The sequence below is a fragment of the Mustela lutreola genome, chromosome 9 (assembly GCF_030435805.1).
Source record: "Mustela lutreola isolate mMusLut2 chromosome 9, mMusLut2.pri, whole genome shotgun sequence".
Lineage (NCBI taxonomy): Eukaryota > Metazoa > Chordata > Mammalia > Carnivora > Mustelidae > Mustela > Mustela lutreola.
Window position 1 is genome coordinate 24,696,101 of NC_081298.1, and position 18,343 is coordinate 24,714,443.

At 46.6% G+C, this 18,343-nt stretch overlaps 1 protein-coding gene across 6 annotated transcripts in view; it reads right to left on the bottom strand.

Annotated features, from left to right (window-relative positions):
- Positions 1 to 1,802: 1,802 nt before the first annotated feature.
- The window catches only part of CBFA2T2 (CBFA2/RUNX1 partner transcriptional co-repressor 2), a 160,525-nt gene continuing 143,984 nt past the window's right edge, over positions 1,803 to 18,343 (bottom strand). For 3 of the 6 annotated variants that reach the window (XM_059133523.1, XM_059133525.1, XM_059133526.1), the window contains exons 9-12: positions 16,962 to 17,030; positions 14,927 to 14,995; positions 11,502 to 11,692; positions 1,803 to 6,647 (exon numbers count right to left, since the gene is read on the bottom strand). In XM_059133523.1, coding sequence (XP_058989506.1) covers positions 6,348 to 6,647; positions 11,502 to 11,692; positions 14,927 to 14,995; positions 16,962 to 17,030 — 629 coding nt within the window. In that variant the 3' untranslated portion in view covers positions 1,803 to 6,347. The remainder of the gene's footprint in view (positions 6,648 to 11,501; positions 11,693 to 14,926; positions 14,996 to 16,961; positions 17,031 to 18,343) is intronic. The other 3 variants (XM_059133524.1, XM_059133528.1, XM_059133527.1) reach the window with 3 other exon arrangements.

Sequence of the window (18,343 nt, forward strand, 5' to 3'; positions counted from 1 at the left end):
ATACTGTATTATCGCTTGAGTCCCCAGTATCTTCTTTTCAGAGCTAAGGCAGACTGGATTGCTGACTTGTCTACCAAATGGCTGATGGTCACAGGGCTGAGATCCTGCTATTATTCTAGGTGGTGGATTGCGGCGCTGGGCAGCTGCCAAGAGCCTGGCATTTGGCACCATCTGCATGGAAGATCATACAGCAAAGCCCGACCTTGCCTTCTGGGGCCGTGGCCACATACCAACCCTCCCTCCCTTCCCTGAGATCACCCCCTTGCATTCTGGAAGGCTGTGAAGCTGGTGGTGCCAAGGGTAAGGCTGCTTAGAAGTAGGTCTAGGGCTGGGGCACTGGGTGGCTCAGTTGGTTTTTTTTTTTTTTTAAGATTTTATTTATCTGACAGAGATCACAAGTAGGCAGAGAGGCAGGCAGAGAGAGAGGAGAAAGCAGGCTCCCCGCCAAGCAGAGAGCCCCATGCAAGGCTCGATCCCAGGATCCCGCAGTCACAACCTGAGAAGGCAGAGGCCTTAACCCACTGAGCAACCCAGGCACCCAAAAGCGTCTCTTGATTTTGGCTCAGGTCATGGTCTCAGGGTTGTGGATGGAGCCCTGCATTGGCCTCCATACTCAGTCACCATGGAGTCCTCTTGTCCCTCTCCCTCTGCTCCTCCCCAACTCACTCTATGTAAATAAAATCTTAAAAAAGCAGGTCTAGGGCAGAGGCCAGAGATGGGTGTTCAGGTGACAGGAGTGAGGATGGGGCCAGGGCCTTGGGAAATGAGTCCTCAGGTCACTGACCCAGAAACTGGACTGAAAGACTAGGGCTCCATACATACAGGCGTACCTGGGTGTGCCCACAGGAGTCTGGGTCATCACAGCCGGTTAGGACCACCTCAGAGCCATGTTCGGTACTACACAGGGTCTGCTGGAGTCCCCGCAAGCTGGTGGGTGTTCAGGGAAAGCAGAACACATGCTCCACGGATCCAAGAAATACTCAATTCTAGAACTCCCACCTTGGAAAATTATCCCCAAGATAGATATTCATTTCAGTATGTTGGACAGGGAAAACTTGAAAGCAATCCAACTGCCTGACAGGAGGTGAAGAGTTAAAATTAAAGCCTCAATTAAACCATACAACCACTAAGTAAGTAAACGTGCAGGCCACGGTGAACTCATGTGCCTTAACAGCCGTGTAAAAGAACAGGAATGAATAATCCCAAGTCCAGGTATGTTAAAAATTTCTAAGAAAATACGTTAACGGACGCCTGGGTGGCTCAGTTGGTTGAGACGACTGCTTTCGGCCTAGGTCATGATCCCGGAGTCCCGGGATTGAGTCCCACATTGGGCTCCCAGCTCCATGGGGAGTCTGCTTCTCCCTCTTTCTCCTCATTCATGCTCTCAAATAAATAAAAATCCTTAAAAAAAAAAAAAAAAAAAGAAAAAAGAAAAAGCAAATACGTTAAGAGCTACTAGAAAAAAAGTATCTACAAGTCCACTACCCTATTTGCACTTTCTGTAGTTTATTTTCTGTATTGGAAGATCACTTAACAGTGAAGAGAAGTAGGAGTGTCTGGAAGCTGCTGCTGCCCTTGACCACAGGCACAGAGGGCTCCCGCTGGCTTCCCAGAGGCCTAGCAGCTGGAACCAGGTCCTCAGCAGCACCTCCAGCTTCCACTCGCCTGGGTGCTCTTTAGGCCGCGGCACAAACTCCTGGAGGTACCACCCCAAAAGGAGGGGCGGGCGCGGAAGCAGGCCGGTGCAGTGATACCCCGTGTGCATAACCCCTTCCCTCCCCACCCCGGTGCAGCCCGAGTCAGAAAAGGAATATAGCCTTTTTATTGACTACTTTTAAGTAGAACAAACTAAATACATATTTAACAGTTTTGGTTCATTTATACAGTACATTAAATAAGTTATGCACAGAGTTAAGTAACAAAAATTCCTATCTGAGTAAAATGACAAAGCACAGAGAAACCAGACTACCGCATCCTGTGGGTGCTTTCACATTCATCATCCCCCCTTAAAACCATGCTCGGAGGCATAGTTTTCTATTTATTTACATTACTGGCTTTCTTTTATGGATGGAGCTTTTGTAGCTTCATCAGGAACTTGGAAAGCCGTGAAAGTGGACGGAAGGCTGCTGAGCCAAAGAGCACTTTCAATCATTCACCTAATGCTTATTGCTGCTTCTCTCCGCCAACTCCAATGGAGGGACGGGGCTGCCTCTGCCAGCCGCCAGCCACACACGCCCTATTTGGTATAAGCATCCATGAGTGTACACTGGGCAGCTGTGGGCCGGACCAGATGGGATCTCCAGGGCAAGTGCCATTTCTGGGGCCGTGAGGGCAAGGGGGATGCAGGGTCCACCCTCAGGCCTCCTAACCTCCTCCTGGCTCGCGATGGAAAAGGTCACCTGCACCATCATCTTTGGAAATGAGCATGTCGACGCACATGGGCAGAGGCAGGTCATCAATGTTTTGGTTTCACAAGAACTAGACACTCAGAGCTGGAAGGACCCCATTCAGCAGCTCACCCAGCCCCCCACCCCCACCCTACACAAGCCGGCCCTCTGGTCCATGCTGGAACAGTCCAGGTCCCTCTGGCTTTTCTTACATTTGGTTCAAACATGCCACCACCCAGTTCTCTGCAAATAGCTTTAAAAAACCCCCAAAACCAAAAACCGAAAACCAAACCAACCCCCCCCCCTCCCCCGATCTAAGTTGGCTTGGTCTACTGACCTGGTTCTGACACCAGTTCTGAAGGCGGCTTTGAAGATGTATTCTATTTTCAGTGATTTATTTAATCTGTAATCCCTTCTACAGTTTCCAGGACAAGTAGCTACCTGGTCATTATTTATACTTTCATTCTGAAGAACTCACTACTGAGTAATTCCAATAGTGCTGCTGAACCTTCATTTTCACTTGCTTCGACTACCAGAACAAGGTCGACACCCTCTGCAAGCAGATGGCAGCCCTAGGGATCAATCTGACTTTGGAACAAGGCCACACGGAGTACAGTGTAGATTTTCTGTCTAGAGGCTGAAGCAGCACATGCTGACACCAGGAAGCAAGGAGCTCCTGGTGAACGAACAGGCCCAGACTGGGCAAAGGATGTCCGCACTGCAGCCAGCACGGCACTGACCTGCGCTGGGTAGATGCGTCTGGTTTCCAGACTCAGATCCACTAAGATATGTAGGACTCAGCACTGTCCAAGATTCATGGGCTCTGTGACCTCAGGGTCACAGGACTGTACCTGAGCACAGCTGCTAGATGTCCACCCCCGGAGCTACAAGCACCCTCCAAAGTGCAAGTCCCACGTACACAACTCATAGGATGGGCTGCCTATTCCTGAGCGGGTGTAATTAACCAACTTCTTCCAGAGTCCATTTTTACCACTGAACAGAGTCAGGCGTGATGCCGGTGGTGGGGACCCAAAGGAGGACGGAGGGTATGAAGTTCCAGACCTCAAGTATCCCTCAGAACATTTAAAGATGGCTCCCAGTTTGGCCACCTCAACCTTCTCTGGTTTCTGCAACCATTCCTTGCACACAGAGGACAGTCAAGTCCCATCACTCCTCAGTGTCCCTCAGTGGGCAGTGCTGAGCACTGGCCTCGATCTCCAGATGTGCTCTGATGGGTGGGCAGGCACGTGTCACATTTGCTTTTCATTTTTACAGTAATATAAAAGAGCCTGGGGCTGCCCTGACGAGACCTTCAGTCTTTTATCTTCTTGGTCTTTTGCCCCCCCCCAAATATTACCTATCAAAGTTGGTCCTCTAAGCAGCCTGATTATATCAAGACATTTGAAGTCTAACGACATGGAAGTGCGAAGCCTGAACCTGTACTCCGAACCTGGGAGCTGGGATGAACAGTGCAAACCAAGTGGGAAGCTAGACTCACTGCCACCCCTTCAACCCTCTCCCTGCTCTGCCCCAAGACAATGCCCCTCCTCTTCCCAACCAGAGAACAGGAAAACTTCAGAGAGGAGGATGATGAAGAACGGGATTCCTTACATCTATAGAAATGCCCTAACAACCTACATGGGAAAGTGACCAAAAATTAATAGCAAGAAGTCTGAGAACTGCACTACAGTGTGAGCTACTACTTAGCTATTCAGCTTGGCCTCTGGGCAGCGCATGAGCAAAGGAGTCCAGAACAGCACCACAGGAACCCTGCGACCTAGCGGTCAGCGGTCAGCCTAGTGGCTGCCTAGCTGCAGCCCCCGACAGTCAGCTAGGAGCTGCACACCGAAGTGAAACCCTGGCTAGAGACACTGACACTGAGCCCTCATGAAGAGGCTATTGGTTTTGGCTCTTTATTCCATCCAGGAAAAATGTGAGCTAGCCCAGGTAGTCTTGTGGCCACGGACGATGTAAAGGACCTGCCCAGGTGTGCATCTTGCCATTGAAGACAGAGAACTGGGGGCAGATCCAGCGGGCGCCACGAGATGACCTCCTGCTCTGATTTACAGGCTCCGTCACCTTCTCATGGGACATCCCAGGTCTTAATGGAAAGAAATGCAGACAAGTCCTGCCTGGGGTCCTCATTTCATTCCTGTTGGAAGTCAGGAGGCCCCACCCACTGCTGCAGTTTAAGGAATTCCACAATAAAGTAGCATCATTCATTCTCTGGGTATAGCTTACTTTATGCAATAGAAATCCAGGTATTTTAAAGGTGCCTTGCGTGAGTTTCTCTGTAAGACAGAAAATCCTTAGGTAAATTAAATTAGGGACTTAAACGTTCTCACAGTAAATTACAGGTGTATGTGAGGACAACGCTACTATGCCGATCCCTTTTCCTTGATGAGACGGAGACGTTTGATTTCACTCTGGTCAGCACACAGAAGGGAGCCACCTAAAGCCAAGCTTCATGGGCCAGCCGGAGTAGGGCCAACCAACTCACCCCAACTGATTCCTTGGGGCAAGAGGGTGCTGGAGGCCTGGATGTGAACAGAGAGAGCATCAGGCTCACTGGGCTGCCAATAAAACGCAAATGGCAGGGAAAAATATGTGTGGCGGTTCCTAGTATTTTAGGAGGGGTACAGGTGGTAAACATCTGGGAAACTCCTTGATGATGGGAAGAAAAATTGGTGAGCCTCTCTCAAAATGGCTGTCACCTTTCACAGAACTTTTCTTAGCTCAAAGAGGGAAGTTATCAAATAGATAACTGAGATTGTATGCCTGATAATAAGTTGACGTAATATGCATTATGGATGAGGTTTGAAAAATTCTTTCAGGTCCAGGAAGGCTGCTGAGATGTGACCAGGCCTTGACTGCTGAGGCAAGCCCTAGCCACAACAAATCATATCCTATGGGACAACCATAGCTTCAAAGGGGCCACCCACAGACCATGAGAAGAAAATCCACACAGTGATCTGGACATGCATGGCCTCAGATAAAGGGACACAGAACAAGACGACTGCGCAAACAGCCAAGCGGTGACAAAGGGTTCTGCATTTCCAACAGATCATCCATTCAATGATTTGACGATACTAGTTTGGCCAACATGCTCAGAGAGAACAGACTATCCACAATTGAGTCTCATTCTCCCGCAGACCAATCCATGCGCTGGAAACTATTTTCTGCATAAGCAAAATCAGGTGAGAGAGGAAACAAACAGGTCCCAAACTAAAGTAGCAAGCCAGGTTGGAAAATCTTGTCCAAAATGATCTGTGATGCTTGAAGGAAGTTTTATTTGTTTTTCATTATTATGGGTGCTTTTAGTGAAATGGTGACTTTTTTTCCTGTGATTTCTGATCATCTTAACAAGTCTGAACAGCAGGGTCGAGGAGAGAGTCCTGAGTGCTGCTTTTGCTGGCCCAAGTCCTAGTGGGGCTCATCAGTGGCATCTGCGGAGGGTGGAGACGGGGCTAAAGGAGCTACCCCGACAGAGGGGATCTCCTCCACTGCCTGCTGTCAGCCTCCAGGCCTCTGCTGCAGGGTGGTGGGCAGGGAGGCAGTGCATGGGGCGAGCTGCCTCCAGCCTGGTGGGGCACATTTGACAGTCTCTGCTGCCTCAAGAGGCAGGCAAGGGAGCTGGTGGTCTACACTGAAAAGGGGCCGGCCATGCCAGTTTCAGCTGGGACAGGAACCAACCCGGAAGCCCAGGAAGGAGGCAGCAGCTCTGGCCAGCTGCCTGTGTGCAGAGAGAACGGCACGCTAGCTTCCCCGAGGACGCAGACAGGAAACTGGGGTAAGTGTCTGGAGAGGCCGTGGAGCAGTGTCTGCTGGGCTTGCACTCTTCCTGCCTCTGCTTCGCTTTTTGCTGATGACCCGACAGCTAATTGCACTGGTTCAAACGGCCAGGCCCCCTGTGCCATGTTCTGCTGTGCCGTGAGGTCATCAGAGGGAGGAAGTCTGGGCTCAGAGTCCGTTGGTGTCGATGGCTGTCACAGAGGCGGGCGTTGAGGAGCGGGAGGTGGTGGCCGAGGTCTTGTCCAGAGCCGGGCTGGGCACGCTGCAGTCGGCGGACCGGGCTGACGAGCCCCTCCCTCCAGGAAGCAGTGACCGGCCCTGGCTGTGGGGACTCTGGCCGTGCAGGTTCTGGCCACAGAGGCGGTGGTGCCGCTCCCAGTCCTTGTGCTGGCAGAAAGAGCCGCAGTAGCGTGCGATGTTGCAGCCGCTGCAGGTCTCACTGGCTTTGCGGCCACAGTTCCAGCAGTTCTGCAAGACACAGGCAAGGGTTAGTTGCTTGGATCTTGTGTAGGGAGAGCGTGGCATTTGGAACTACATACACCTGGGCTTGTCCTACTTCAACTGCTCTTTGCTGACGCGTGGCAGACACACATGCCTCTCTGAATTTCCTTCGTCAGTAAAAAGAGGCGAACCGCCCGCCATGGGTTGGCAGGACGGCAAGACGAAGGGTGCCAGGGAAGGGTGGTGGTAGGTCTCCCCTCCTGCCAAAGGCAACTACTCGTTGTTTTGACTCTTATTTAACCCTCAGTGACCAAATAAACTCTGTCCCAGGGGCCCTGACACAACACATGCACACGTGTGTTTGATCACGTTTTCTCTCTTGATTTCAACAGAGGAATGATCTTGACTGCTTCCACCGACAACACTGAGCCTTTAAAAAGGTCACCCGTCAGGGCACAGGGGTGCAGGCAGTTGTGCAACTTCTGTACCCGTTCTCCTTTCAGTCCCGTCTCATCACAGGTGGACTGGGAGTCAGAGGACCGCTCCAGGCTTGTGTAAGGGAGCCCCCCAGCACTCAGAACTCAGTGCCCTGGAAGTTCTGCTGCTACTCTTTGCACTCGCCAAGGAAGGGGTAGGTACTGCTGGGCTTTAGCAGAAACTTGGGGGGCCAGTGGGTGAGGCAGGGAGAGCATCGAAAGGAAAAGCACTGACTGTGACAGAAGGTGGGCGCCAGTGAGACTTGGGTGAGCAGCAGCAGCAGGCCGGTTGTAAACAGAGAGCCCTGCGCTTCTCCCAGTCAACCAGGGCAGCAGCATGAAGGAGGCTGCCACTCGGCGCAGCTCCCAGCACCTGCCCACTGTTAGTCTCCTTCCATAGGCTCCCGAGGACTCCACGAGAGCCTGCACCTGAGGTCCCCAGGAGCTACTCAGTAGAGAAAAAGCCTCTGGTACTGGCCAAATGACTACCAGGAAGAGACGGGGTTGCCTGAGGTGTCAGGAAGGACCGGAGCACCAGCTGGCCTCTTGTCCCCCCCACAGCATCTCCAGAATGGCAGAAGCCCATCAGAAGCCTGGCCCGACCACTCCATAATCCCCTCAGGGAAGAAAGACACTGTCCCCGATGAAATCTGGAAACTTGCTCAAGTATAAAACAAGAGACAGGTGCTTGGGGCCATCTAGCCCACCTTTTGCAGATGGGATACTAAGAGCCAGCAGGCAGAGATATAGCTAATGCTGTAAAAGTGATTGCAAGGTTATGCAAAGCCGGGCAGCTGAACCCCCTGACTCTACTCCACTCAAGGTACACATTCAGCTCTGAAGAGTTTACAAAGGATCGCAGACTCCCTTCCAACACAACAGAGTTCACAGGAAATACAGCCTAGGGACTGCCCAAACTTGCCCAGCACCAACACCAGTGGACCAGAATGTAGAGCAGACAACTTTCCCAGGATGCATTTACGGATCCTCAAGCAAACTATACTCCAGAGAATGTCATACCTTTCAGTCTGACAGGCTGAATCCAAATGATGCTTTGGCAGAACATCGTGGGGAAGAAATCAGGTGGTTGCTGCCTACATGCGGCTGCCGTGGAAACACAGGCCAATGTGTCACCCTATGGTCAGCCCCAGCTGAATGGGAGAGCCTTCGCTCCCTCTGACCAAGCCTGCAAGAGCATCTCAAACCAGGACAGAGTAGTAAACCACAAGTGCTCTCACCTTGGCTGCCATTATATATTTATAATTATTATTTTTGCTGTTGTCTTTTTTTCCCGACAGCCATGAGGTTTTTGCCAAGATACAAGGCAAAAGGTTTATTATTGTTGTGGCCATGCTTCAGACCAGCACTTTGCAAGGCTGGAACAACACGTATGGTCGAACAGTCCTCTGTAGCTAGCAGGAGAAGGTTATAAACCTTCTGAGTTTACTGGCTAGGAAAGTCAGGATGGGAATTCTAGAATTTCCTCTGTTAAGCACAGATCATCAGTCCCTGCCATTATTACAGGTTCCCCTGAACCTTCCTTTTTTTTTTTTTTTTTTTTTTAAAAGATTTTATTTATTCCTTTGACAGAGACAGATCAGAAGTAGGCAGAGAGGAAGGCAGAGAGAGGAGGAAGCAGGCTCCCTGCCAAGCAGAGAGCCCGATGCGGGACTCGATCCCAGGACCCTGAGATCATGACCTGAGCTGAAGGCAGAGGCTTTAACCCACTGAGCCACCCATGCGCCCCAGAAGTGGAACCTTCCTATGAAACCTTTCATAAGCTGAAATGGTGTGAAGTGGAGAAACAATTAGCATTAATTTATATGGAAAAATTTTGAGCATTCCCAGACCCAAAAAATAACTTCTCTTAGGCTCTTACTTAAGACACATTTTGCTAATGGGTGCATAAAATAAATTGAGATAGAACACAGATGCTCACAGACCCAGTTCAAAGCTCTCACAGCCGGCTGCGGAGAGTGGAGTTCCTGGGGAAGGAGCTTGGCAGGGCCAGTCTTGCTGATCAGGGCATGTGCTGGGCTCTCTGCATAACGAATGCTGAATGCTATTTTTGCTTTTGTCTTTTCTCATTAAAGTGAAAAGCCTCTTCAGATTTCTTTCAGCAAGTGAGAATAGGTACTAACATAGGCCTCTTGTAAAAGCAAAGGCATAATGTGAACTTTCAAAAAGTGAGGGATGAGGCGCCTGGGTGGCTCAGTCGGTTGAGCAGTTGCCTTCTGGCTCAGGTCATGATGCCGGGATCCTGGGATTGAGTCCCGCATCAGGCTCCCTACTCCCGGGAAGTCTGTTTCTCCCTCTCCCTGCCACTCTGCCTATCTGTGCTCTCTGTCAAATAAATTAATAAAATCTTAAAAAAAAAAAAAAAAAAAAAGTGAGGGATACCTGTACTCTGTAAGTGTACCTTGGGGATTACCTATATCAAAATGGCCTGGGACTTGTCAAAACCCCTGGGACCCTTCCCAGGCCCCCTTGACCTTACTGCGAAGCTGGCCCAAAGGAGCAATGACTCTCCATCTTATAATCAACTGCTAGCCCATTAGGCTGGCAAGGAAATCCAGGCTTAGAGCATCAGGTGCCCCGCGGCAGACACGAGGGGACCCCTCACTCTATCCCTCTGCCTGAGGCACTACAGGGGAGACTCGTGGAGTCTGGCCTCAGAGGAGGTCACTGTTTGGTAAGAGCAGGAGATGCCCCAGCTTATATACATATGGTTTTACACCGTAGCAAAATCCTTTGTCTACACAGTACAATGCCATTTAAAAACACTTCCACAACCACAATCTCGATCTTATTATATTTTGTAAAAACAGTGAGACCAGGACAGGGGCTGCTACACACTCGCTATATAGTGAAGGAAACAGGAGTCCATAGGGAATGCTGCCAGTGTGGGGGGAAGCAGGACTAGAACTCAGGGCTCCTAAACTCCCGTTCTAGGCTCTGTCCGTTATACCCCACCACTTCTCAGAAGAAACCCCAGAAATGCCTGCTGGACTTCATACAGTATTTTCTGGATGAAAATAAAGCGAATTCGTCCTTTCTGGCCCAATGCAAACTAACCCACAGCTTCTATCCCGCCCCCATTGTGGAAAGAGTTTGCTGGGATGGGTGCTGGTGTGTGCCTCACCGGCAGGTCACTTTGTGCACTGTTTAAAATGATAGGACCTTCACAGAACAATGCTATAAATGGAGAGCTGGGATTTAAACTGCACAGTCTAGATCCAGAACTCATGCTTTTAGCCAAAACGTTCCCCTCCTTTTTTGGAGGCAGATGCAGTTGAAGATAAACAGATGTAAAAACAGGTAAATATGAATGGATACTGATGTAGACGCGGATGGCTACAGACAGACAATTAAATACGAACAGAAACACAGAGGTCACTGCTCAAAAACAAGAGGGTCAATGGAACTATTTCCCCACAATTCAGAGCCTTGTTGGGGCGCTACAATGAGGAACTTTCCCATATCCTCTTCACCGGGCCTGTTCCTCTTCACCTGCCAGGTCTGGCACTACTATACCACAGGGTGTCATTTACACAAAGTGAGACAGCAACATTTCTGCTGTTTAAACAGAACCAACAAAAAACCCCAAGTTCTTTATGTCTTAACTGGTACATGGATCTGCCTCCTTTCAGAAATAGGCTTGTTTCAGGACATAAAGTTTATCTCAAAGCTGAAAAAATAACGGAAAGGAAAATTACAGTAAAACTTTTTTATATTCCAAAGGACGGTTAACGATGTTTTTGTCATCTGCTTTTTTCTTTTCAGTTTTACTTTCGTCCTCACTGGTACAAGTGTCCTGTGTAGAAACAAACTGTGTGCTGGGCCCTGGGTCTTGGAGAGGTGGGCATGTCTGCCTGATCTGTCAGTTCAATCCCTAAAAGACCTATAAACAGACCAAATGCTATAGGGCCCTGCATCTCCTTACCCCTACCCTGGCTTCAGCACTAGGGGATTCCATCAGTGAAATTCCTTAAGCCACAGTTTCCTCTTTGTAAAGTTGGAACCCAACAATACCTACCTCACAGGATCACTGTGAAGATCAAAGAGGCAACATGCACTTAACTCTGTGTCTCCTGCTCATGGAGAGCCCACTAGTCAAAGGTGGTCATCATAATTATGTAAATCCACAAACTCTGTCGTTAGGGTGAGTTTTCAAAATTGAAACTGACACAATGAGCTGCTTTATGTAAGGATATTAACAACTAAGAAACAAAATTCTTCTGGTACTTGATAGATAAAATGATTATCTCGTTCAAGAGCTGCCCTTTTTGTCTGCCTGCCCTTAAGGAAACAGTGGGCTCGGTGACTGCAGCTGCCTCAGCCCTGGCCACCACCTCAGCACCCTCTTGCCCAATTCCTCGGCCCCCAGGGGTAACAGAACTCTGACCTCTGTTGACTCTTCTTGCTCATTTATGACGAGGAAGGCATCTTCCGCAGCCTGTCGTTTTACGTCCGCTATGGTTTGCTCCATCCGAGCTCTCTCCGTTGCAATCACTTCAAAGGCTTTTTGCTCTGCCTCAGCAACGGCTTTCTGTACTTCTGACATGGCCTGAATTTTCACCTTATTCACAGCTTCTTCTAGAAGAAAGTGACAGTAAAATCAACTGGCCGAGAAATCTTTTCCCTCCCACTCCCTACGACTTGCAAGAAGGCACAGAGCTGAAACAAGAGGACTTTTCCAAAAATACAGAAGGTTTAACATATGACATACACATTCACTTTTGTTCTTATACTCACTTGTCTGTTTATGTACTCATTTGTTGGGTGTGGAGATGGTGGGAGGCACTATGCTAAGGGCTGGGGATACCGAGGGGACTAGGACATCGTCCTTTTCACCTAACTGCTTGTGATCAAAGTACACAGGTGGCTTGGGATCCATAATAGATGTCAGTACAAGAGAGAGGAGTTCCAAAGAGAAAAGTGGTCAGCTCTACAAGTGGCAGGGAGATCAAGAAAATGCGTCTTGGTTGAGACGGTAGGTGGAAATGGTATCTGCAAAGTCCTGCAACCCATGCTAGGGACTTTGGCTTTTCTTCTAAAGAAAACATGAACTCTTGAAGGGTTCTATGTACAGAGGAAGGCCTGAAGGCAGAGACGGCCTGCAAGATGCTGGGGTAGTAGAAATCCAGCTGACAGAAACGACTCTGAAATCAGGTAGGTCCAAGTGGCATAGAGGAAAGGATGAGACAGGATGAGGCTTGCAGCACCTAAGGGTCTGGAGGTGAAGGTAAAGAGATAGTGCTATGAAACGGAACAGGTAGGTACTAAGCAAAATGCCATGTGGACAAGTGAGAAGACTTAAGTGCCTCTGGGATATCCAGGTACAAATGGCCAGGAGGCAGTTAGGTATAGAAGACTGAACAACAGAGCAACATGGGGTACAGATTTGGGCATACCAGGAGCCTGGGCTTCCAAAGCCCTGTCTACAATTGATATTACCCCACTTTGTTCCTGATCACTTCCTCCCATCACCACCATCCTGCTTGGTTTCCAAAGAATGGACACTCCAAATGGCATACACCATGTGTTGAGTCTCATCTCCAAGACCTAATGTGAGTGACCACCTTTTTGGGCCCACAAGACTAGAAAACCCAAAAACCTAAGCCTCCTTTATGGCTTGGTTCTTTCACATGGCCTAGGCTCAAAGAAGATCTAAATAATGTATTCTAGGATGCCATCCTACGTCTTTTCATCTTATCACTCCAGCCTTTAAGAAAAGCTGTTTTCACTCCAAAGGACAAGGATGCTGCTGAGCTGACTTGACAGTGAACTCCATGCTTCCTTTACTCTTGGTACCTACACAGGTTCACTGTGACCCACCATTGCTACTCTTCATAAGTCTCTTACTATTTTCCAGAGAGGTGTCCTGATCAACACAGTAACTCCTTGACATATATTTTATCCTTTCAAATTAAGGGTCAATCAGCAAGAGTGACAGTTTGAATAACTACCTTGCTAAAGTCACTGAAGGCTGCAGACAACACCACAGCAGAGGAAGGACTCAAATCCAGCCATTTCAACACCAAAGTTTGGCTCTTAACCATAGTTAACCAATGTTACCTCCCAAGCAGGAAATCACTAGTTATCAACGAGATCTTATGCATGGTAGTATTTCTCTCTACCTTAACAACTGCTTTCTTCATTTCCTGTAATCCTAATCCACTTCTTGGTAATAAAGCTTTCCCCATTTCCAACTACAAAGATTTTCCCAAGCTGCTATAGAGTTTCCCAAATTATTATTTTTTTAAGGCTTATTTGAGAGAGACAGCGTGAAGAGGGAGAGGGGCAGAGGGAGAGAATCTTCAAGCAGGCTCTCCACTGAGTTGTGTACTTGTCTCAGGGCTTGATCCCACAACCCATGAGATCATGACCTGAGCCAAAGGCAGAGGCTTTAACCCACTGAGCCACTCAGGCGCCCCTCCAAATTATTTTTAATGGTAAAATAATACTTTGTGGTGTCACCCTATAAATTCACACAGAATATACTAAAAATGGTTATCTTTGTACATATTTTTGTTTTTTAAACAATCTGTGTGGCTAAGTCTGGATTATATGCTTTTGAGAGGAAGAATTCAAAGGTATGAAACAGGAAAGATTGTAAGAATTTGCATCTACTCTGGCTCAGTCAATAGGCCGTCAACTCTTGACCTTAGGGTTGTGAATTCAAGCCCCACGCTAAAAATAAAATCCTGGAGCGCCTAGGTGGCTCAGGTCATGGTCCCAGGGTTCTGGAACTGAGCCCCATGTCAGGTTTCCAGCATAGTGGGGAGCCTGCTTCTCCCTCTACCCTCTGGCACATGCTCTCTCTCGTACCCTAATGAATGAATAAAATCTTTAATAAAAAGTAAAATAAAATCTTAAAAGCTCTGCACATACTCAAGGTTGGTCATACCTAATACTTTCATATATAAACCACTAATGAATTATTCAGAGTCATTAGCAAGGTCCCCTAAAAACAGGTCAACAAATACACATCAATAAAGACACTCGGGGCTAATCGATCAGGGCTGCTTTATCTTACATTTTCCTACACTGCCAGTCGAATAAACATTCTGCAGTATGCTTATTTGTATTTCTCATAATTTGTTCACACCTTTTGTCCATTTGTTTTTAATGATGATCTTGATGCTCCCTAAAGAATCTTTATGAAGGACAAGCATTAACTTTTGCAGAAGTAAATTTTATCTTAAGAAAAAAAACTATACTGGACTACAAAAAAAAGATCCTGGAAAAGGGAGTCTAGAAAGAAGAGAAGTCATGTCTGGACAAGGATAGAATTAGGAACGTGAGGTTAGTTTCACCCACTATCTTACCACAAGAGGCAGACCCACCCTCCTTTCAGTCTTCTAGAAAATGAGGCCCATGCAGAACAGTCTTGACAAATCTGGGAACAATGAGGGTGAAAGGAAGAGTGGAGGCCTGTTTCAAGGCCCGAATGAACCAAATGTGATCGTGTGTGAACAGAATGTGTGTAGATTCGAGTGAAGATAACAGGCAGAAATGAACCGAGCTACATGCTCAGAAATAAGGCATATAAATAGGGAAGGAAAAGTTGGTTATTTAATGCCTAAGGATGACCCAGCAGAAGGGTATGCAAGGGACTTAAGTGGACTATAGGAAGTCATTCCTAACTCTTGACCTGCCAAGTGACATGAGACACAGTCTAGGTGTATGTGAAAGTTGGAAAGGGAAAGGCAGGAGCCTAGAGTTCTGAGGAGAAAGTTATGAGCCAACCACGTTTCCCCGGAACATGCACTCCAAGCTCACACAAATTAGTGAGTATGTGTGACCTAGCAGCAGACAAATACGTACCAGTTTTTTTCCAAAACTCCACAGGTACGTATCCTGTTCCTGGCCTACTGTTGAATTCTCGCTGCGAATCTACAGAAGGAATAAATAGGACAGGGTTAGAAGTGGTCTATAACCAACATGCTTTATTTTTATGGAAAATTTTAATGAAAAATTCACTAGGAGTTAAAACCCCTCTCTCGTCTCTTAGAAAGACTCAAAGATGTATCTTCATTTAGTGCAACGAACATTCTGGTAAGGAATAAAATCAAGATTATACAAAGTACAGTTAATGTTTAGTTCTAAAACACACACACACGCGCGCACCTCAAAGAGTAACAGTATTTCAATTCAAAAAAGTGAGATTAAAAGTGATCTTCACTTTTTTCTTTTATCTGTATGTCCTTATTGTTTCCCTATAATCATGTATGTATTTTAAGATACTCCCTAAAATGTAAATACAGCTATCGACAGGTACTTAAGTGAACAGATGTGTGTGGGTATCCCTATCCAATTTAACCATCCCATCATGTACAGGTCTCCATCAACTGTTCTGAAGACATGTCAGAGAACGTAGCTTTTGCTTCTTAGCATTTTTTTAGGTGGGGCAACTCTGAGCTTTACATGTGATTTAAGGAGGCTTCTTTTAAAACTTCCTAAAATGCTTATAAACAAATAAAAAGCGAAGCAGTAAAGAAACTACTCTGATCTGTAACAGTGCATTTCAAATATACCCCAAAGAGGCACCCCTGAGGGTTGCTTGGAAGGGCATAAGGGTGAAGGGTTTTACAGGCGCGCGCGCGGACAAACACACACAAACTATGTTTATTGTGATTTTAAGATACAATACTTTGTAAGAAGTGGGTCTATTGAGTTTTTTTTTAATTAGTCAATCCCAATAGACTTCCTCATTTCCTTATGAATTACACTGAGGCTGATCTGAAAAGCAGATTTTATGCTCTCAATACTCACCATCCATGGAGCAAAAAGGAATCAGGGAACAGTCAGTATGGGAGGAGGGGGCAGCATGGCATGAAATGTTTGCCAGCTTTATAAAATGGCTACTTCTGAGAATGCCTGGCAACTGGATTTAAACTGGTCTGGGAAAGGGAGGGAATCTCTCGTATTCCAGGAGCTATCAGCACAAAGAACCTTCTTCTATATTCCCTGGAGAGCTAGGAGGGGAAAATGAGGCTTTTAAAAATCATGTAAAATACAAATAAAATTACCATTTTATTATTTTTTAATTTTTAAAAGATTTTATTTATTTGACAGAGAGAGATCACAAGTAGGCAGAGGCAGGCAGAGAGAGAAGGAAGCAGGCTCCCCGCTGAGCAGAGCGCCCGATGCGGGACTCGATCCCAGGACCCTGAGATCATGACCTGAGCCGAAGGCAGCGGCTTAACCCACTGAGCCACCCAGGCACCCCTAAAATTACCATTTTAAAGTGTGTAACTCATTGACATTTAGTACATACATAATATTGTACAACCGTCCTCACCATCTAGTTCTCGGAACATTTTCATCAACCCAACCAAGGACCACATAGGTTTAAAATACTGATAATACTAATACTTTCTGTGACACTGGACTCTCTAGGAAGCGCTAGTACTGTCAATAAAAAGCAAAGAGAAGGGCTCTCTTTAACGAGGGTGAGGTTCCTGATTCACGGAGACATTTGTCTAATACCTAGAGACTCAAGGATGAGACTCATGAAATAAATATAGGGAAAAATCTAGAATCAGAAGAATCAATGTGACAGAAGCTAAAGAAGGTAGTGGATCAATTTCAGTGGAATCTTAAGTAAGGAAAACCAGTGAGAAAAAAGGTTTGAGCATGTAGAGAAGCTACTATTGGTATTAAATGATAGAAGAAACACTTGTTTACTTGTGGGGATGCGGGGGAAGTCATGTCTGACCAACCAAGAAAAAACCACTTCGTTTCAGTTATCATATGCCTTGGTCGTATCTTTTGCATCTGCGCAGTCCCCAGTATTTTATTTCACTGACAGATGTAAAAGGTAAGAGGCATTTGACCCCAAAGGAATTTCTCCACTTACTCAGAACACAGCTGGAAACTAGAGACATTTTCATGGTACTTCCAGAAGCCAGAGTAACTGTTTTTATACCTTTAATCCAGAAAGGAACAGAAATTAGGATTTTTAGCTGGTTCAATAAGAAAAATAGAGTCTCGGGATGCCTGGGTGGCTCAGTTGGTTAAGCAGCTGCCTTCAGCTCAGGTCATGATCCCAGCATCCTGGGATCGAGTCCCACATCGGGCTCCTTGCTCAGCAGGGAGCCTGCTTCTCCCTCTGCCTGCCATTCTGTCTGCCTGTGCTCGCTCTCCCCCGCCCCCCGATAAATGAATAAAATCTTAAAAAAAAAAAAAAAAGAAAGAAAGAAAAATAGAGTCTCAGAGGCTACTGTAATCAAAGGCAAGACAGATAATGCAAATAACTGGTTAGAAATGGGCTATGAATTGGTACAGTGGTTATATAGGAGAATGCTCTGGTTCTTAGGAGAAATAGAACGAAACATTTACAGATGACTGTCATAATGGTTTGGGGGAGAGTGTACCCACCTAGCTACCCACCCATAATGGGATAAAGCCAATAGGGCAAAATGTGAAAAACAAGGTGAATCTAGGTACAGTACAAATGTGTGCTCTTTTAACATTTTTATGTGCTTGATAATCTTCAAAATAAAAAATTGGGAAAATGTTCTTTAAGTATATGTATACAAAATTCTGTAAGAATAGACTAATTTGCTAATAAGTGAACCTAGGGGAGCAGGAAAGAAAAAGTGCAGTGACAGCAGGATTTTCACTATTTATAGGTTTCCATATTGCTCGCCGTTTTTACACTGTAATCCATTTAAAATAATCTTATTTTAGAGAACAAATTAAAATACCCAAGGAGGGGCGCCTGGGTGGCTCAGTGGGTTAAGCCGCTGCCTTCGGCTCAGGTCATGATCTCAGGGTCCTGGGATCGAGTCCCGCATCGGGCTCTCTGCTCAGCGGGGAGCCTGCTTCCTCCTCTCTCTCTCTGCCTGCCTCTCTGCCTACTTGTGATCTCTCTCTGTCAAATAAATAAATAAAATCTTTAAAAAAAAAAAAAAAAAAAAAAAAACCCAAGGAAAAAAAGTGTGTCTAACATGACCAGATATTAAAACACATATTAAAGCTGTAATAATTGAAAGTTTGATATTGCACTGGGAAGTGGCAGAACTTAATGGCTTAAAGAGTGTGTGCTGGTTCTGGAACACCATACTTAACAATCCTGGTTTACTAATAATGAGACCACTTTTGGCCAAATTTTTAATTTATTTAAGCCTCAGTTTTGCCATCTATCAAAGAATGTAATAGCAGTTCTTGTAACTCAACAGCTTTGAAAGCACATGTGAAAGGTTTAACACTGGCTAGAACACAGTAAGAGCCCAGATA